Below are 21,957 nucleotides of genomic sequence, written 5' to 3' on the forward strand. Positions count from 1 at the left end.
GATTTGAATGGATGGTGTGACCTTTGGGAATAGGAGAGGATTTGCTGGGAAGATAATGACTTTTGTTGGGGTATGCCCCCAAATGAAATTTCTATGGGACACATGCCTAAAGATGGTAACGAAGCCCTGGGGATCAGAGGAGTTCCTTCCAGGTTATCTGTTGTAAGCTCTCCTTTGCTTGATGAATTGATGAAATCCCGAAGATAGGAAATAGATTTCCTCAAGGACAAACAAGCAGTTAATGGGAGGATTAATGTTACTGATGAGGGATCACATCTCCTCAGTGATTTGAAGAATTGAGACCAAAGTTGGTAAATCCTAGATGTACTCTAAGAAGTAGAAGCAGACTTCAGATTTCATGCCCCCTTCTGGTGGGGTGATGCAGAGACAAGCAGGCTTGAAGATGGGATCAGACAAAGGGTTCTCTGGTAGAAGTAAAGCATAATGACTAAGGGAAAACAGATTCTGCTTGATAGACCTTGCACAAAGAGACTTAGGCTGACAGAACTGCCTTCAGACCTCAGAGCCTTCTTCTAGTCTGCAACATACCTGTACATAATTCTTTTCATGTTGTCTCCCTTGTTGAACTCTGAATTCTGTGCGGGGGCCTTTCTCTGTATCCTCAAGATACAGGGCACTCAGTATACAGGAGGCACTTAATGCTTGTTAACTTGACTAACTGAAGCAAATTCAGCATTTGTGTTAGTAGTTTCCTCTTCGTGAAGCTCAGCTGAATGGGAGAATTAGCTTAGAGGAGCCCTAATACCCGTCCCAACTCTGAAGGGCTGATCCCTCTAGGAAATCCTGGCTTAGTATAATTTTAATGTGACTTTATGTCCTTTGTTACACCATTTGCTTGATTTCTGATTTGGAAAATACAGCCTCTATAGTGGCTGAATATGTTAGCAACTTGGTGTGTGTGTGAAAGAGGCATCTGGCAGAGCTTTCAATGGGGGCAGATGATTTGGTTGACTCACTCATCCTGCTCTTCTCTTCCAAAAACTTTCTCTGACTTTTGATTTGCATCCCCTCGGTGGTCCTAAGTCACTGAATGTCTCTATCAAATGATAGTGCTTATCACATGAGCTACTATTTACAACTTCAGACTTCCATAATTCAGCTCCTTCCTTCTTTTCTGCTTGGCTTAGTCAGTTCCAATGAATCTTTTAATTACTCTTTGGATACTTAAAATTTATAATTGAACCATTATAATTATAATACTAACCTGAATCATTTGACATCTTTCATTTTTCCAGGGCAAATACTATTACTTCCATGAAACCTTCTCTCAAGGTTTCAACCTTCAAGTCAAAAATGATTTATTCTTTCTCATACCTCTTTGTATTTAGTTTGTACCTACCTTTCATGGGATCTTCTGTTCAGTATTTTTTTAACTTACGTTATTTGTGTTTGTGGTGTTTACTAGATGATAAACTCAGAGCAGGAATTGTGCCTTATTTAATCTTTCTGTCTTACCAGGATCTAGCAAACGGCTTTGAACCTAGTTGTTCTAAATAAATGTGTCAAATGATTTTAATGAGCAGAAGCTGCCTTCTATCATATGAAGTCATGCAGTTGAAATTTCCTGTTTGAGGCTTTCACATTATGTGGAATCACTTAGTACTCCATTTTACTAACTCTTAAAAAATAAACTTTTTTTATATTCTCTAATTTTAAACCATTCCTCTTCCATCAGTTCCACTTGCTTCCTATTCTCAAAAAAAGTTTGCCAATGCTGTAAATGAAAAGAAAACTTGATTTTTGGTATCAGATGACAGATGATCAATCCCAATTCTACTAAATATAGAAACGTATGTGGAAGAAGACCAGTTGAGACGACCCATTGCAGTGGATATAATCGTGGTCTCATTTTACAGCTTAAAATCCCAAGCAACAGGTGTTTTGTTTGACTTGTATAGATGATCTGGTTAATTTCACTTGTATAGACACTGAGGCAGTTGGTTTCACTTATAGTGTAGACAAGGTAGTTGGTGTTTCACCTGTGTAGACAATGTAGACAAATTTATTGAAGAAAATATGGAATCCACTGCCATGTTTGATGCCAATGTCCAGTTTTCTTAGAATGGACATAGAGCATTAAAGCTGGGATTTTAGTTCCAAGTGAAGTCGGGAAAGATGCTGAAATTAAGTTTTTTCACATTATTACTGAATCTGATACTTTATTTGGAAGATAAAGTGTTTGAAGCATTCATTAGGGATAGATGGATTAAGTGAGGGTTTTTGATCATGGGCCTGCTTATAGGCAGAAAGGGAAACAGGGAGAGACTGAAGATTATGAAGAAATGGGGGTGATAAGAAGGGGCAGTCTTCTGGAGAAGATGGGATGGAATGGGATCACTTGTATCCATAGAGGATTAACTTTGGTAAGGGGAAGGACTATTTTCATGTGAGACAAAAGTGAAAATGGGGAGAGAGTACTAGAAAGCATCTATATGATGTGAGATGAGAGTGGGAAGATTGGAGTCCATTAAATCCTGTTCTCAGATACTTTTGATCAAATCACAGAGACTGAGTTGGGAGCTTTCTCAGTGATCCTTTAATCCAACCTATACCTAAGAGGAATTCCTGCTCTTAAGTAGCTAATGAGAGTCCATTGAGTTTTTGCTCAAAGGCCTCAAAAGAGGAATGTGCCATGTCTTGAGGAGTCCTTTCCATTTTAGGAAAGCCTTAATTGTTAGAAAATTTGCTTTTTATTTAAACAAAATTTGCCTCACATAATCTCTCTGTCTGAGTTTCATCTCAGTGGAATGAGGAGATATTTTTATAGGGTTGTTGTGATGATCAAATGAGATAATGTTTATTTGCAACCTTAAAGGTAGTACTCTGAATAAATGTTCCATACTATCATCATCATCATGACCATGCTACTGCTCTCTCATAGTGATTCTTCTCCTTGCTGAGTGATCATTCCTCTCCACTGACTGTGTATTCCCAGACTCTGTCCTCTGTCTTTTCTCTCATGTAGTAGCTTCATCAGCTTTCATGGGTCTATTGATCATATCTAAACAGGTGATTTAAGAGCCATATCTAAACCCAGTCTGTGTCCCCCACATCACCACTTCCCTATTGGACATTTCTAATTGAAAGTCTCATTAACATCTCAAACCCAACATGTCAAGAGCATAACTCATTATCTTTTCCCAAGGACCCATTCTTCATTCAAACTTTCCTGTTTCTCTTCAAAATATCATTATCCTTCCAGTCTCAAAGATTTGCAACCTTAATGTTGTCCTCAATTGCTCACTTATCCTACCTTCAAGATCTATTCATCTGCCTAAGTTTGCCATTTTAACCTTCTAAACATCTTTCCTATTTGCCTTTCCACCTCTGGGGGGTGGGGAGGGAACTACCCATCCTTCCTCCTCAATCAGTAGTTTTCAAATGCTGAGATCTGAGGACTCCTTTATCATCTTAAAAATTATTGAAGACTCCAAAAACGTTTTATTTACATGGCTTATATCTATTGAAGTTAGCTGCTTGACAAATAAAAACATTTGAGCATTATTTTGAAAGTAGTTTTGATCTTGTAGACCCCCTAAAAGGGTCTTGGGGACTCCTGGGGACCACACTTTGAGAATTGCTACTTTAAAGAGATGCCAAAGTTAATCTTCAAAGATTCTATCATCTTTCCAGTTCAGCAGGTAATGTTGGCATTAAATTGGACTTCTAACACTTCCATGCCCAATGCATTCGAACAGAGTGGCCTATATTGCCATTTCTTCCTGCCTTAAACCTCTTCCATATAATGCCTTTTTCTTCATTCCATTTTAGTTTAGGCCTCATCACATCTCTCACAAATTTTTGCAATAAGGAGCGGCTAGGTGGCATAGTGGATAGAGCACCGGACCTGGAGTCAGGAGTACCTAGGTTCAAATCTGGTCTCAGACACTTAATAATTACATAGCTGTGTGGCCTTGGGCAAGTCACTTAACCCCATTGCCTTGCAAAAAGAAATTTTGCAATAACTTCCTAATTGAAACTCCTACCTCAAATCACTCCCTACTCCAGTCCATCCTACATACTGCCGCCAAAGTAATTTTCTTTAAGTGCATATCTGACCTTGTGCCTCCTACTCAGTTAACTCCCATGGCTGACTATTGTCTCGTGGAGCAAATATGAATACCTCTATTTAGCTTTTAAAACCCCATATAATTTGTTTCCAACCCATCTTTCCAGCATCTTTGAATGTTACTTTCCCTCCCACACACTGTAAACTAGCCACATGCACCTTTACAGTGTTCCTCACCCAGAGAGCTCTTTGCTTTTCTGCACTAACTGTCCCCCATGCCTGGAATGACTTGAAGTCTGTCTCCCTAATTCAGATGTAGCTCTAGCATCATGTTCAGCATGAAGCCTTTCTTCATTTTCCCAGTTGCTTGTGGCCCCATTCTCATATACTCTGTTTTAATATAATCATATTAACTTGGTATTTATTCTGGACCTAATTTTATGATGATGATTTTTTTCTTCATTCTCATAGAAGGCCATGACATCAGAGAGGTGATGCCGTGACAAGTACATGAATTGGATTTGCATGGGAGAGGGGGATACTGTGCTAAGTCACCAGCCTCACTTTCTCCTCCAGAGCCATCTGAATCCAGTGGCCAGATAAGAATCAGGATGACTGGAGATGGCCCTGGATACAAGACAAATAGGGTTAGGTGACTTGCCCAAGATCACACAGCTAGTAAGTATCTGAGACTGGATTTGAACTTAGATCCTCCTGATTTGAGGACTGGCCCTCTACCCACTACTATTTAGCTGCCTCTCCTAATTTTATATGTACTTTTTGGCTCTCTTGCCATGTCATAAACTCCTTAGGAGATTGGGGATTTTCATTCTTTTAACTTGTAATCACAGAACCCAGTATAGGCTCCTTGATTCCTTAAGTACAGGGCTGATCATGTCACTACACTGTGGATCCTGCTGGCATTTTAGATCTTTACAACTTGGTCCCTGTCTACCTTTCTATGAGCACTGGTATATATTATTTAACTTCTTGTCCTCTCAGGTTCATTCAAACGGATCACTCTTTGTCTCTTAGCCATGGCTCTTTGCTTCCCCTCTCCCTGCTTTTTTTTTGCATCAGTCCTTGGAATGGAAATCCCTAGAATAGATTCACTCTCCCTTGTAGACTCCTTTATTTTAAGGTTCAGTTCAAACAGGGTCTTATAATCTTTCTGATTAAGCCAACTGCTAATGTCCTACCTAAACTATCATGTGGCTTTTATATTGCTTTTATAGTACCTAACTGGGGGCATGTCATTGCCCCGAATAGATTGTAAAGTCCTTGAACCAAGGACCGAGACTTTTTGTTCCTGTCTGTCCAGCACTCTGGACAGTACCTGGAAGGGAACAGATGTATAATGAATGCCCACTGATTGATTATCGTCATCATGGGGATCTCTGACAAAACTGTTGTACAAATTACTTAAGGGATAGTGCGTGGGCATACAGAAAGGGAAGTCATGATCTCTGCAAGCTGGCAAAGATTTATGCTCGTTTTGATTAAGACTGGGTAGATCAGGAAAATTCTGGAGGCGTGATATGTCTGAATGTCAGTAAGACACCTGACAGTCTCTTGTGATATCCTTGTGCATAAATTGGCATAATTTGGGTTATATGATAATATAGTTAAATAGATTATTAGCTGGTGAATCACTATACCCAAAGAATGCTGGATTAATGGCCCCTGGAGAGAGTTCTTGGAATAGCTGATAAAGACATGAATGGAGATATGGAAGTATACTTAAAAACCTGTACATTAAACAAGGCTTGGGTGGCTCTCAGAGGGTAATACAAGGGATCCCAAAGGTCTTGAAAGGTATGTGTGAAAATCTGAATTTGACACATTTACAGGGCCCTGAGGAAGCTACAGGTACATACAGCATAGGGGAAACCTTATTTGGCGGCAGTTGATGCCAAACAGTACTGGGTAGGGTCGTCAGGGTCTGAGTAGGTCACCACATTAGGAATCATAGAGTATTAGGTCCTGGTCAGACTGTAGCTATATATTGATTCTAAGAATGTTTGCTTTAGAAAAGGCTAATTTAACTTTCCTAATTGAAAAGATAGCAGCATACCATTACCCAGATGTTAAAATTGTTTTCTTTTTTATGGTGAATGTACTTTTACTATAGGGCCAGAAGGAAGCCTTGAATAATTGTTTATCAGATTGGTTTTTTCCCCCACTTTATAGCTTGTCATTATGTAAGCATTCTTGGCTTCACACAATAGTTTTGTTCCTGATGTTATTCCATTAATACATTTTCTCTTAAAGGTATGAGGGAGTTTTGTCATTTAGTGAAACCCTCAGAGTTATGTATTGCCATGTATCATGGCAGTAAGCACACTCTCCTTATTTGTTAAGTAAATCCCGAAGCAGAAATATGTACAGCCTAATTTTCTTTCCAATTGACCCACTTCTTTAATAGTTTGTGACTCAATGTTTTATGATGTTTTGTCCTTTGTTCTTGAAGAAGGTCATGATATCCGGGAGGTGATACCATGACATGCATGTGAATTGGATTTGAGTGAGGGGGCTGTATTAAGTCACCAGCCACCCTTTCTCCTCTGAAACCATCTGGGTCCAATGACCAGATATGGATCAGAAGGATTGGATGAGAAGAAATCAGAGGCAGTTAGGTGATGAATGGAGCACCAACCCTGGAGTCAGAAGCATCCAAGTTTAAATCCAGCCTCAGACACTTAATATCTTTGTGACTTTAGGAATGTTTTATATATTTTATGATGATCAATCGTTAATTATTGTAGTTTTTCTGTTAGCCACATATTTTCTTAGGTTGTTTCTGTTTTGGTGCCCAGTGATTTTAAGATGCCTTTGATATTTTGAATACTCTTCAACTCATTCATTCTTTCTCATCTGATATGATTATTGCCATACCATTATTGCCTTACATAAATTCCCTAAAGGGGATTAATCCAAAATGTTGAAAGTCTTCCTAGAAGCTCTTTAATATTTTGTGGCCATCAGAGCAGCCACTATGCTGCCCCACTTCCTATCTGCTCGCATGAGATCCTTGTCCATCCCTGGCAGCAATGGTACTTGCTTCCTTTTACATTTTCTTGCCATCATGGGTTTTTTCTCATTATTCTTTGATTAACCTGCATTTCTTATTCATCATGTGAATAAATGTGAACAGTTCCCCAGAACCATATTTACCTACTCTTTGCCTGTCCAACAAGGGGAAAGGAGAGATAATTTTTGTAATAAGCCACATTTTCCCCAATCTTTACTTAATTATTTAGTGAGCCAAATCTCCTTTACATGTAGAATAATCTATCTTTGGAGAGCATTTTTTTTTTAAATTGTTGAGACCGGTATCCCCTAACTTTGAGAAACTGCCCACATGAAGTGAATCATTCCTTTCCAAAAGTGTCACTTTGCCTCTATAGAAGACTGTGTTAGGACTTGCAGGTCCTTTTCAAAACTTTGGGTAGGGGGCAGCTAGGTGACACAATGTATAGAGCACCTGCCCTGGAGTCAGGAGTACCTGAGTTCTAATCTGGCCTCAGACACTTAATAACGACCTAGCTGTGTGGCCTTGGGCAAGTCACTTAACCCCACCACCTTGCAAAAAAAAAAAAACCAACCTAAAAACAATAACAACATTAAAAAAAAAACCTCTGGGTAGGAATTTAGTCGATATCTTTCTTTGAATTTGCTTTGGTAACATCATAATTGAGTAACAGCAGTCTTTATATAATACTTTAAGTTTTGCAGAGCACTTTACAAATATGATCTCCTTGGATCCTCACAACAATCCTGGGAGGTAGATGCTTATTGTTATGCCCAGTTAACAGATGTGAAAAATGTAGAGGTGAAATAGCTTGCCTAGAGTCACACAACTAGTAAGTGTCTGAAACTAGATTTGAACCCAGGGCTTCCTGACTCCAGGTCCAGTGATCTTTCCACATTTAATTATGGACAACTTTCAAATTTCAACTAATGGGAAAGAGGAATTGGTAGGGATGAATGGCTTATTATGCAGCAAAGTCATTGTACAAATGAGACTACTTAATGCCTGGCCTTTTGTTTATCTATTTATTTGATAGTGTTCCTTATAGAAAATTCAAATTTACCTTGTAAGTGAATTTGCATTGTAGACCTTCAGCATTATATAGTTGTCTTGTGTAAGGTGCCATTTTACCTGTTGTGAAAGTGGTTCTCCCTATGGTAACTAATGAACTAAGTAGTGTATTGAGATAGCGACTGCTTAACTGATGGCAACCGCTTTTTAACATATAGATCAAAGAATATGAAAAGCTCGATTCTGAAGAGGAACGTCTCCAGAGGAGTCGGCAAATTTATGACACATTCATTATGAAGGAACTTCTGTCTTCTTCACATGTGAGTATTCCTTTTTATAATGTGACTCCTGGATTATTTTAGTATAATGAATATTTTCCTTTGGAACAAGACTCATTAAAAGGTTTCCATGTTGTATGTAAGTGTAATGGTCACCCAAAGATTAAGAAGAAAAGATGCTTTCCACTCTTCTTTGTTTTCTGATGCAATTTCTTTCCTTTTAAAAAAATTCAAATAAAGGGGGGGAAAAAGGAAATGTTGTTAAGCACCAATACTATATATTGTTACATTGCACAAGAAGAAAAAAGTGATTGCAGTACTTGGTGTCTGAAGTCATGAGTGTAAAAAAAACCATGAAATAAAAAGCAATACAATAATTATATTGTAGGAAAGTTGCACTACAGAAGAAAAAGGCATTATGATGTAATTTCTTAGCATCACTGCCATTTTTAGAAATGAATTATTTCCTCTCGGAAAAATAATTTAAAAAACCCCTTTATTAGTTTGGATTAACTGGACAGAAGACTCATCTGAATCAATGAATCTGACATTTTAGACTCATTTGAAGTAATAAGACTTAACTATTTGAAAGTGGATTTTAAGGGTGAGGTCAGCCAGTCCTAGAGACTGTCTGATGAATTGATATAGTTATAATCAATTATGTATTTAAAATGGTTAGTCCAAGGAAATAGTCTTATTGTCTTCAGGAAGATAAGCATCATTACCTAATAAAAACCACTTTGAGTAGGTAACAAGAATCATTCATATTCCTATATTACTTAAAAAACTAAAAAACACTTTCCCCATAATGACCTTGTGAAAGCCAATAGTTTTGTCCTCAGTATTTCTGTTTTCCAGAGGACACATCTGGTCCTCAGGCATAGTCTAGTGTTGTAGAAAGAACCTGGAGCCTAGCATTAGAAGACTGAATTGGAATCCGAGCCTTTCCATTTACTACTTGAATGACTTCGGAAAAGTCTCCTTTGGGTCTCAGTTTTTCTTATGTAAAATGAGGAGATCAGGACAGGGTAATCTCTAAGGTTCCTGCTACTGCTGCTGTTTGTCCCTTGTTCTTGAAGAAGACCATAACACCAGGGAGGTGATGCCATGACAAGCACATGAATTGGATCTAAGTGAGGGATGCTGGGCTAAGTCACCAGTTTCACTTTCTCCTCCAGAGCCATCTGGGTCCAGTGGCCAGATACACTTCATGAGATTTTCTTTGTCCTTGACTAAAGTTGAAAAGCTGCTAAATGTTAGAGATGAGATTGAATCCAGATTTTTCCAACCCCTCACCCATTGACCTACACCCAAAAAAACAAATCCAGCATAGCTGCTGATTGGTCACATTTGAATCTCAACCAATAATGTTCCAGGCTATGGTGTCTCAGCATTCAAAGTATTCTCCAGCAGAGTCACCTAGCACTTCAGTAATGGTGATATCATTTAATACACCCACAATCTGGAAGAATTTCAATCTTGGGGAAAATTCCTTTGATGCATGAAGATAGCTTTCTTATGGAACTACTTTATATTCCAGTTTTCTCAATGAATTTCTTGAACAACCTATCAGAAGATTGTTGAGCCACTGGGTAGTTATTGAACAACTTAGAATCGATATGTTTATTCGAATGGCTACTATTATTTGTGAACCACAGTCCTCTAGTTCAGCTCCACCTCTTAGCACTAATGGAGTCATACTGATTAGGGATAAGGACAGGATCCTGGAGAGATGGACTGAACATTGCCATCGTGTTCACTACAGACCAGCATCAGCCATTGCTGAAGCCATTGACTTTGTATTTCTCAGATTGAAATCAATTCTTCTCTAGCAAAACCTCCAGCTGAAAAAAAGAGATATTGAATGCCATTAGGTTCCCCTTGTATGGCAGAGTTTCTGATGCTGACTCCATCCCATTAGAGATCAACAAGGCAGAGAGCCCACTGTTTATACATAAGCCTCTTGAATTCTTCCAGGTTACATGGAAGAGGTGGTGATCCCTCAGGAGATCAAGGATGCCTCCCTTGTCTGTCTCTGTAAAAGGAGACAGGTTGTCCTGGGACAATCACAAAGTAGGGAATAGGGAGGGTCTCTCTCTCTGTCCATCTCTTGTCTCTCTGTCTCTCTGTCTCTCTGTCTCTCTGTCTCTCTGTCTCTCTGTCTCTCTCTCTCTCTCTCTCTCTCTCTCTCTCTCTCTCTCTCTCTCTCTCTCTCTCATTGTTGGCAAGGCTTTTGCCAGAGTCTTCCTTACTTGACTGATCTTTCACTTGGAGGATGGTCCTGAGACCATGTGACTTCAGATGGTCTGAAGAACAGTTGACATGGTGTTTGCTGCCCAGCAACTGTAGAAGACTTGCCAGGAGTAGAAGAGAGCTCTGTACACGATGTCCATCAACCTAACCAGGACCTTTGCTGTGTCAATCTTGGAGAGCATGTGAAAGATCATGGTGAAACTTCCTTGCCTTGAGAAATTTTCATGATGGAATGCTTGCATAGGTTCTGGATAATGGAGATGCTCTTGTGTCTTCCTACTCATCAGGGGAATGAAGAAGGACTCTGTGTTTAATTCATGCATGATATTTTCAGCAATGTTGTCAGATACCTTCAGTGAAAATGAAAATGGCATTGAGGCCAGCTCTCATACTGATGATCTAAATTATTTAACTTGAAAATATCATAAGCCAAGAAGAAAATGGAGGGAGAATTGGTCCTAGACTTTTTTTTTCTTAGATGCTTGTGAATTCAATGCAGCTTCAAGGCTGAGGTACAAGAGTATGGATCACTTCTCTGCTTGTGTTAATTTTGGTCTGGCAGTCAACACTAAGAAAACAGAGATCCTCCACCTTCCAGCACCACACCATCCATCCATGGAACCATTATTTATTGCAAATGGAGAAATTTCGAATACTGTGGATAAGTCCACTCACCTTGGTATATATGGGCATATAGAGGATGAGGTTGACACATGTTACCAGAGCTAGCTCAGTGTTTGGGAGGCACTGGAGGAAGATGTGGGAGAGAAGAGGTGTTAGATTGACCACGAAACTGAAGGTCTCCAGAGCCATTGTGCTGACCTCATTTCTGTATGCCTGTGGATCCTGGACACTCAACCAGTGCTTTGCCAGAAAAGTGAATCACTTCCATTTTAATTAGGAAGATTCTGTAGCTCACCTGGCAAAATAAGATACCAGACACTGAGGTCCTTTTCTCAGTGTAACTGCCAAGCATTCAAACTCTATTTCAGAGATCACAAATGTGAGTTGGGCAAATTTAGAACCATCTCTACTCCAGGGGTTCAGCTGGGCTATTTGTAGTCTGACATTGACTTCAACATCATGAGGTCATTTTAATCATCTTTCTGAGTGAAGGATGTACAACAAAAACCGTGATCTAATTAGATAAGTGGTTAAACCCCTGTAGATGGTTATTAGGAGAATAGAAGTTTTCATCTCGTGAATGGTAGCCTATTAGAACATACTTAAACTTGCTTTGTGAGGTTTCTGAGCCTGCTTTCCTTTGCTGCCATTGTAGGATCTCAAAGATAGTTCTCTCTGTAGATTTTAAGAGGAAAATGATCTTTTTAAGACAACTAAAGTAAAAGTAGGTAATAGTGTTCAGTTTGTCATTGTGTACAGAATACAGTGTTGGCACTCAAGAAACCTCTTTGGGGGGTGTTAAATTAGCTGGATGATCTCACCTTTTCAATCTTCTTCCTTAAAGTAAAGGTATATGGACTAGATGTTCTCTTGAGTTTTCTTCCAGATCTAAAATTCAGATGGTCCTTTATTCTGCAGTGACCGGTTCCAATATAGGAGATTTCCCCCCACTCATCTGTGGTTTCTTTTCCTTTCTATTTAAATTATATAATCTCAGCTTTGGATATCAAGGTGCACTGAAAATGCTTTTCCTTTTCAGTTGCAGGAATTAAGAGATTTGAATGTTTGGTTCATCTCCAACGTCTTAGTGGATTTTCCAGCTCTTTGGAACTTTGAGGACTTGCAATGTTTCCCTAAGAATAGGAAGATTCTAATTGGTGCTGATGATGCTTCTTAGTGTAGCATGTCTGCTATTATCATTGATAAATGTTGATTATATTAGATTTCTACCAGTGCACATGGTCCTTCCTAGCATCAGTCTGTTAATCAGAGTGTCTTATTAGGACACCTGTGGTCCAACAAGTGCTTGTGTGAGAATTATAAAATAAAACTGCACCAAATGGCAAAGGAGAGCCTTATTGGATCTTTATTGATACAAGAGATTATTCAAGGTTTGAAACTCCTGATTAGCTGTAACTTTAGAGCAGTCTATTTCAAAGAATCCTATTTCAGTCCATTTCAAAGACTCCTATTTCAGTCTATTTCAAATTTCAAAAATTTCAAATGTATCTTCATTTTGGTGTCAAAAAAAAATCATTGTTCTTAATTTTTTAAAAGGTATTCTCAAAGCAAGCTGTAGACCATGTACAAACTCATCTAGTCAAGAAAAAAGTGCCCTCAAATCTTTTTCAGGTAAGATTGAACCTTTTTAGGATAAATGTCCTTAATTTATATCAACCTAGAAAAGATCTTTGCCTGTATTTGCCAGAGGAATTGACTCCTCCAACTAGATTTCATCAGGTAATAAATATTACTTTAAGATCAGTTATTTTTAAATCCTTCCATCAATGTCCTCCTGTGATGTGTCATCCTGGTTTGGAGCTGGTCTTGAGTTGGTGTAGGTGGGACCAGAGTGCAGGCACCATATGGTAGCTCCGCCCGAATGAGAAAGTTTTCTGATATGTGCCCAGTATCAGACTATGCATGCACTTGCCAAAGAACTAGTCTTGACTAGCATAGTCATACTCCTCACCACCAACTCATGGCATGCACCCCTAAAAGGAGAGTGAACACTGAGGAAATCCAGATGACTCAGACTATCAAGCTATCTTCCAACCAAAATAGGATGTAGCAGCAAGAATTCCAAACTGACAATTTTCTCTAATATAGATTTCTTTGTTTTTAAAAAAATAGTCAAGATATGAGCCCTGGCTATAAAATTTTATAAAAATGTCTCAAGTAAAATTCTGTTTTAATATTAGCATACTAAAAAAGATGTGTTGTTCGTTCAAAAAACTATGGACGGTTTCCTTGGTGGGTTTTGATCACATTTTTTGTTAATTGATGTTTGCCCTGGGAGTTACGACTTACGTCATACGTTCTCCTAGGGGCCTAAATAAATATTTTTCTGATGTGAACTGTTGGGAACCTCCCCTCCTCCCTTGGTGGATGGTTGGTTGTTATTGAAGCTTGCATTAAATACCACATCTGGATTGAAATAAGATTGGTTTTGTTGTCCCAGCTCTCTTCTTTGTTCCTCAAGGTATTCCAAGGGAACCTTGGTTTAAATTACCCTCTCTATGGACATGAGGGTACTATTGGAGAAAACAATGCTTTAAAGAAGGTCAGATTTGGAATTAGAAATTATCATGTGTTTCTCTTGTCAAATTTTTTCCATCCTGTGTATTTTCCATAGTGAGTTCAATGGCAGATAGTCAACTTTTTCAACTAAATAATGGGCCCTTCGTGGTTTCTCTGAATTATTAAAAAAAGATTTATGAGAGACTATCATTAAGTCATATTGTGATTTTTATGAGTGGAACACTAAAAGACGATGCCTGACGTCTTACCCTGGGTTGAGGATTTACAGCGTGAGATATGTTGGTTCAATGCCTTCTCCTCTTGTGACTTCCTATTTTCATTTTCATGATAAACTTAATACTAGAGGTTTCATACAATAAAATACAGCAGGTGCTCATTTGGTTTTTATATTCTCAAGATGTGGGACCAGTTTTCACTTTATTTTTCTAACCCAAGAAGACTGAATGCTTTAATTGGGGTTTTGTCTAGATATATTGGGGGAGGGCAGAATTTAAATCCTCTTTGTTGTCTTCATGGATGCTAATAAGTGGTTTTCCTCCACTCTTCACTCTTTTCCCTAGTTGGTTTGGTGCTGCAAATATGTATCTTCTCCCACAACATCACCAACAAACCTTACCTTAGTGCCAATAATTTCAAGTCCTCCCTGATTTTAGATTGGTGTCTTCTGTGAGGAAACACTATCGACATTTCTCCACTAGGGCTTGAATCAGACATATTGATTAAGCATCTACATGGGCCAAGAACTATGTTAAGTGCTGAGGATACAAATATGTAAAAAGATATCCTCACCCTCAAGGACTTGGCATTGTAATGGTAGAAGACAGCCCCCAAAAGGAAGCTGAACAGTGGGGAGGAAGAGAGGAGGGAGGGGCATCCTGTGCTTGGTGGAAAAGTCTGGCACCAATCCTGGACTAGTGCAGTCAGATGAAGAGCTGTTCCAGGTGGGCTCCCTCCTTAAGGAGAGGTTTGGAGATCCTGGCTGCCCCCTCCAACCACAGGGTCAGAGAATGCTAAGGAGGCAGAGAAGTACTGAGATTGATGGCATCTTGGATGTTGTCCCAGGAATCCTGGTAGCCTAGGATATGGAGGGAAAAGTCAGTCAGAGAGAAAGAGAGAGAGGAAACCCCCGGGGAGAGGAGCCAGGTGGGAAATGAAGAGCAGAGGATTCTCTTAGAATTTTATGTGTGTATCCAGTTGAATCAAGTTACACTTTGGAAGGTTCTGGTTACATCTGGGCAGATTCGTCCCATTGTGGACTAATTGTGGTCTATGAAACCAGCTGTTTTGCCACAAATGAGGTTTCTTGAGTTGATAGCTCTTTTCATAGTTTAAGGGAGGAGGGAAAACTTGTTCACGATGTTCTGACATTGCTTAGCTTTGTTGTTTCTGTATTTGTTCGAAGATCAATGAACTGAGAATCGGGAAAATGTGACTCTACCACATCATCTCATGTCCTCTTGCTTAAGTGGGCCTCATTGGTGTGTCCTTTCATTTGAGGCCTTGGACTTTTTCCCTGAGAGGCAGAAACATAGGTACAGTTCTGGGTTTTAAGGGGCCTTTAGAGGCTCACCCATAACTTTCGGTAATTGTTGTGGTTCATTCTTTTTAGTTATGTTTGACTCTTTGTTACCCCATTTGGTTTTTTTGGGCAGAGATCCTGGAATGGTTTGTCATTTCCTACTCCAGCTCATTGTATAGATGAAGAAATTGAGGCAAACTGGGTCTAAGTGTCCCAGAGTCCCAGAGCTTGTAAGAGTCTGAGGCCAGATTTGAATTCATAAAGATGTCTTCCCGATTTCAATCCCTCTGCTCTATGCACTGTCCCAACTTGTCTTTGGTTTCTTGACAGAATCAACTGACACTCAGAGAGGCCTCTTTTGCTTTCTGGTTGGCTTAGGTTTAGAAAGTCAAATTGAGTTGGATATTGTAATATTGTTAGGAAATGGATTGGAGCAGGGGTTCTATACTTTTTTTGCATTGTATCTGGGAAATATATGGACCTCTTTTCAGAATAATGATTTTTCACTACATAAAATAAGATATCCAATATTACAAAGTAAACCAATTATGTTCAAATATAGATATCAAGATTAAAAAAAAACTGATCCAGGTAAAGAGGCCCTGGTTTGGAGATTTCTGTTCCCTTCCTATATATCTTTTGGGTGAGAGCACTGAATGAGGGAGGTCCTCAACACTCCTCTCTCACTAACTATGAAATTGCCCTGACTTGGTCCTTTCTGGACCAAGATGATCCTTCTGTTCCTTCTGCCTCAGACAACTCCTAACTTCAGAAGTAGACTAGGTTTTCTTGGGAGCTGATAGGTTCTGATTGCTATGGTCTTTGAGCAAAGGCTGAATGGGATAGAAGGGTTTTCTGCTCTGAGTTGGACTAGGAGTCTCTCAAATGCTGTTCCATTTTTATGTAATGGACACATCATCCACCTAGCCTAGTTTGAACTCTATGCGCTGCCCCTTCCAGGTCTGAGACTGTCCTCTGAAGCAATTCCTTTGTCCTCAGCACCCATTTTCCCTAAGCTTCCAGGTCAGATGTTCTGTATAGTTAATGAGTGTGGAATACAGTGGTACTGAGACCATGTTGGCAAGAATTTTAGTTTTCACTTTGCATTTATAATAAGGAGCTAGATATAAAGCCAGGATATGGGTAAAAAGTAAACCAAAATATTTTATATGTATCTTCTGGTTTTATTTGTAATAAATTGGCAGGGATACAGAGTGGGCTTGGACTGTTTTCAGTGTAGTTGCAAGGGTACAAGAGTGGAAACCAGGGGACCTGGTACTAGGCCCCCGTCACCAAATACCTTTAGGATCCTGTGCGAGACCTCTTCGTTCTCTCATCTGTCACATGAGCTAAGTGGATTAGAAGGTGCCGAAGATCCCCTTCCAACTCAGAGTTGTTATGATTCTCATCAGATCAGTTAAGTTCAAGCATTAGTTTTGTGTGTCTCTGCATGTATGAATATATGTATATGTGTTGGGTTTCAGATTTTAATCTCAGGGTTCATGGTACAAGCCAGTATTATCATTGGCCTCTCCATATAGGATCACTTTAGTCTGTTTCAATTTACATTATGTGGAATTTCTTTTTTCATCCTTTTCAGCCATACATAGAAGAAATTTGTGATAGTCTTCGTGGCAACATATTTCAAAAATATATTGAAAGGTATGGAAAGCTGAATATGAAGCGCTGTCCTGTGAAGCTGTACCTCAGTTTACGCAATCTGTATGTTTTTAAAACTTGTATGAAATTGAATCCAATTTCCTAATTGACTAGCACTGTAATGTTAAAGATAGTCAATCTAAATCTTAAGACTTTTTGTAAAAAGTGTTTAAGCGTTTACTGCCCTCTCCTCTCTGTCAAATAGTTAATCTGTCTAACATTTTAAAGGACCTGCCAAGGTGGGTTAATACCTTTTTTAAAAGCCTGAGAAGGAATCCATTTTTTAATGCAACTATGACCTCATAAATTATCTGACTTTTTTGATTTCCCTTCACTAGATTTAATCTAATCCTTAAATGAGTCATTGTGTTTAATAGAATTCAAGGACACACAAGCCAGTGCCTTTCTGGGAATCTTAATACAGTTGACAGCGCTTGGCCCAGTGTCTCATCTTCTTGTAGGCGCTCAGATGTTGTCATATAGATGTCAGATAGCCAGTAGATTTACCTTTTGTTGCTGCTGCTGCTGCTGCTGCTGCTGCTGCTAACATGCTATTTCTTCATTTGAGATCTCACATTGGTCCTTTACTATGTCTAGGAGATGGTTGATCCTAGTAGGTTCTCCCAGTTTTGTACAAATGTGAGGTCTTCAGTTTTGGAAAAGATCTTTGCTCCCTCAATGACCAGAACTAAAGATGAATTTTCATGAACCATCCCTTTCTCTGTAATGTGTTCAGTCATTTGAAGGAGTCAGAAGAGATGGGTACAGTTTTCTCTCCTCAAACACTGACTCTCTGATCGGGACCAGTTCACTTAACCTGTGGGGGCCCCTTTTCTTCAACCTTCCAGAAGACCCAAACCTTTGACTGCCACTGGGGCTGCCACAAGCAAAGGTCTTTTCAAACCTTATAACACCAAAGGTGCATGAGCCTATTACTGCATCTCGAGGCCCCATTTTGGTCATAGATACAAAAGATGTTAATTTGTTCTGCAATTCTGTATAATTTCAAGAGCTGTTATTAATACCATTTACTGCAAACTCATTTCTTCCATAATGTGATAGAATTATTCTGAGTGGTATCATTAGTTCTGTTTGAGTATCACTGACTATGGAGACCTCCCTGAAATTTCAGTCTTATCTTTGGATGGAAATGAGCTTATCTTAGAGACTGTGTGGTAATCCCAACTCTGGAGTTTGAGGGCCTGGGTTCAAATTCTGTCTCTGACAGTGTGACCTTGTGCAGCTCACTTGCCTGCCCTTCCTGGGTTTCAGCTTCCTCACTCCAAAATACACTAAGTGACCTCTGAATTTCCTACCAGCTTAAGATTCTCTGACCCCAAAAGAGGAGAAAACCTATCACTTTCCCAGGTAGTGAATCTCACTAATGATCGGCTGGAATTGTTAGGATGCTTCCCCTTCAACATCAAGTTAAAATTTGTCTTTTTCTTTTTCTGAGTTGTACCATTCCTGCTGGTGCCGACTGCTGGGACCAAGCAGAGCCAGCCCAATTAATGCTCATGTTGAACTTTTAGAGGCTTAAAGAACATAATCATCCCTTCTCCACCTGCTGTACCATGTTGGCCCTTGCCTAGTAGCATATGATAAGCATTCATTCATTCATTTAACATTGGGTTTAGTGGGCCATACAGAGGGAGCTAAGCTGGCATCTCAGGTTCTAAAGGAACTTAACCATTAAGCAAGGGAATAAGCTTGGACAGCAATTGTGACCCATTGATAAAGACAGGAAAGGTGCCCTCAGATCATCGTTTTAAGACCTTAATTTAATTTGAAGACTTTCCTTAAGGAAAGATAACAATCAGACCTCACACCTTGGAATACTCTCTGCTAATCAAAGAGATGACAGCCAGGGGAAGGGGCAGGGAAGCCCAGAATTTGGTTGTGCCCTCTCTCATTTCCTTGCTTATGGTTAAATTCAATGTCAGTTGCTGTCTTTGGCACTTTAAATCTGGCCTGGGGCAAAACCCTGTAGGCTTTCTCTCTCTCTCTCTCCCTAAGAAGGATCTTAAGATTTAGAGACTTTTTCATTTAATATATCATTAAAACAAAGCATACCTTCTCCAAAAACTGATCCAATTGAAAATTCTGATGAAGTTGGTAGGTAACAGAAGGAGTTATTATTTTAATTTACTGTATGAGAAAACTGATTAAGTCCAACTATATATGGATAATTTCAGTGCAATATTAACTATTTGAGTATCTGATTTCTAGTCGTGTTGTTTTTATGCTACTGGTATGTCTTTATTTAGATTATTTTTATTATTATAGCATATGAGCATTCAAAGAAGTTGAAACTCAGAAAATATTCTAATTCAGGTTACAAAATAAAACCCTAGAGATTAAGACAAAATATGAAAAATATTGGAAATGTGCATATTTAGAAATTAAGGAACCAATGAAAAGATGAAAAAAAATGTTGGAGGGAAGAGAAACTGCTACTTATAGGTCTCAAAAGATATAATAAAACAATAATCATCAAAACTTAATTCTTATGGGTTAAAAAATGGAAAAGCAGAACAATAGAACCAAAAAGAACCACTTCCACAAACAATCAGGATGCAAGGAAAAAGCTCATTTTTTGGCAAGAATTTGGCAGAATTAGGAAAACCATTTTGTAGGGTCTGGATTAAGCCAATACCCAGGCTATCATTAGGAGGAAGCTAAAGTTACCTAAATATTAAAGGTCCAACCTAAAAGTTTAGCTGAGAAACAGTGTCTTTCGTTTTTATTAACTATTTTTAATCAAAAATGTTTATAGATTGATGATTGACTAGAGGGGAAATTCTTAATCAAATGTAAGAATAACAATAATGGTAATAATCACAGTTATATAGCACTTGTAATATGTGGGCACTATACTAAATACTTCACAATTATCTCGTCACGTGCAGCAATTGGGAAGTAGGTACTATTATTATCCTCATTTCACAGCTGAGGAAATTGAATTAGATCAAGGTGAAGGGACTTGCCCAGGATCACATAGGTGTTTAAGACTGGATTTGAATTCAGGTCTTCCAGACACCAGGCCCCAGGACTGTACTATACGGTCATCCAACTTCCCCATGGATAGAAAAGATTACAAATACATGAAACTGAAAACTTTTTTTTTCCATGAATGAAGTTGGTATAAATGGAATATAAAAGGGAAGAGGTCAAGTAGAGGGAGAAAAAAACCCTTTGTTATCAGATTATTCTGATGAGGATTTGATAGCTGAGATGTCTTAACAATTAGCAAAGATCTGCAGTCAGCATCATCCCCAGATGAAGCACCAACATACATAAGCAAATAGTTCCTACAAGAATTGCAAACGATTACCAATTACATGAAAGAATGTACTAAATTTCTAATGTACCAAAACAACTCTGAGGCTGCAAGCAAGGTGGCAAAGATGCTAAGAGATGGAGTAGTCCCCACTGGGGTGATGGTGGAAAAGCAGGCACCCTTCTGTGCTCGTTATGGGACTGTGAATGGGTCCAGTCATTCTGGAGACCCAATAATGCAACAATTGTTTCTTATTGTAAGGTTAATTAATTAATTAGTTATTTTATTGCAAGGCAAGGGGGTTAAGTGACTTGCCAAAGGTCATACAAGGTTTATTTTTTAAAGTTGCTCTGTGAATTTAGGAAGTAAAATAAGTTAAATGATAAGAATATAACCTTCCAATAATTACTTTAACTTCATTCTTTTTTAGTGACAAGTTCACTAGATATTGTCAGTGGAAAAATGTAGAGCTAAATATCCATGTAAGTAATTGTGTGATCATGTCTCTCGCCTTCTTACCTCCCCTCCTCCCTTGTCCTTCTTTCTCTGTCTATCATCTGAAATCCTGATAATGCTCCATTTGCTTTTCCTTCCTTGAACAAGACCAATTTAACTATGTTTACAAAATGTGACACTGTATTCTACCTCAGACTCCTAGAGTTCTCTGAGAATCTTTCCGAGCATGCAAAGATTTTATTTGAAAGGGGAACCCAGCCAGTCTCTTCTGTATGTACCTCCCTACCCACTCCCGTACCCACTCCCCTGATGTCGACTCCCTTTGAGGAGTTTACCTCCTCTGATGGTGCTTACCTCCACTGGCGGGCAGAGATTGGTTCTTTCTGGTCCACAGTAAGTGGTCTTAATTTGCGTCTTCTGTTTATTTTCAGTGTCAACCCTTTGAGGTCTGTTTTTCCATTATCCAAGGAAAGGGCCTAAAGTTGGCTCCTCTGTTCTCCCTTCTACTTTCTCCCCTTTCCTTGAGCTTATAACTGAGCCAAGGTGAGAAGGACTGAGAGCAGGCTGCATATTTGTCCTTGAATAAGCAGGGGTGGAAGACGGTTCCTCCTCTTGGTGTCCCCACTGCCTGGAGCAGGATGTCGATGGTTGGACAAAGCACCTGCCCTGCTGGGTCTTGCTGGAACCCGTCCCTTCCCTGTTTTCCCGGGGGCCTCAGCTGCTGTACACTATTGTACAGGATTCACTTTCCAGCACTATCCTACTGAGGGTTGGACAAGAGGCACATCCTTTGACTGGGCACCTTGTCTTGAGTTTAGACATCAACTCCACAAACCTGGATTAAGCATCGGCCCTTCCTTGCACCCCATCTTGTACCAGGGCCAGAAATGCTACACCACTGTTTGGGCCCAAACAGCCTGGAACTGTAGGCTCCAGGCAGGTGCTTTGTCTCTACCCTGTGGTTGTGCCTAGGCTCAGCTGTGGACATCTGGGGCTGCTTTAGCGAAGCCCTCCCTCTAGAAGTGGCAGATATCCCCAAGCACAATGGCAGCGGTGATCTCATTTCTGTCTAGCCTCCAGACAGAATCCAAGCGAACGACTAGGATGGTCCCTGAGCATCTGGGGGGCCTGGGCACGTCACTCCTTCTTCTGGGCTCCCGTGACCTCGCATTGTGTGGTCTTCACATTTGCTTCTCCTTTCCTTGTGCTTCATTTACTTTGGAAGAGGCAAAGGAAGGGGGAGTATGTGGAGGTCTCTCCATCCTTGGACTTGGG

The 21,957-nt window shown here is 39.5% G+C and overlaps 1 protein-coding gene across 7 annotated transcripts in view; it reads left to right on the forward strand.

Moving 5' to 3' along the window:
- GRK3 (G protein-coupled receptor kinase 3) overlaps nt 1-21,957 on the forward strand; it is a 179,316-nt gene that overhangs the window by 99,395 nt on the left and 57,964 nt on the right. For all 7 annotated transcript variants that reach the window (XM_074206156.1, XM_074206158.1, XM_074206155.1 and 4 more), the window contains 4 exons: nt 8,291-8,392; nt 12,785-12,859; nt 16,888-16,949; nt 20,657-20,708. In XM_074206156.1, the coding sequence (XP_074062257.1) occupies nt 8,291-8,392; nt 12,785-12,859; nt 16,888-16,949; nt 20,657-20,708 (291 nt within the window). The remainder of the gene's footprint in view (nt 1-8,290; nt 8,393-12,784; nt 12,860-16,887; nt 16,950-20,656; nt 20,709-21,957) is intronic.

The sequence above is a fragment of the Macrotis lagotis genome, chromosome X (genome assembly GCF_037893015.1).
Source record: "Macrotis lagotis isolate mMagLag1 chromosome X, bilby.v1.9.chrom.fasta, whole genome shotgun sequence".
Lineage (NCBI taxonomy): Eukaryota > Metazoa > Chordata > Mammalia > Peramelemorphia > Peramelidae > Macrotis > Macrotis lagotis.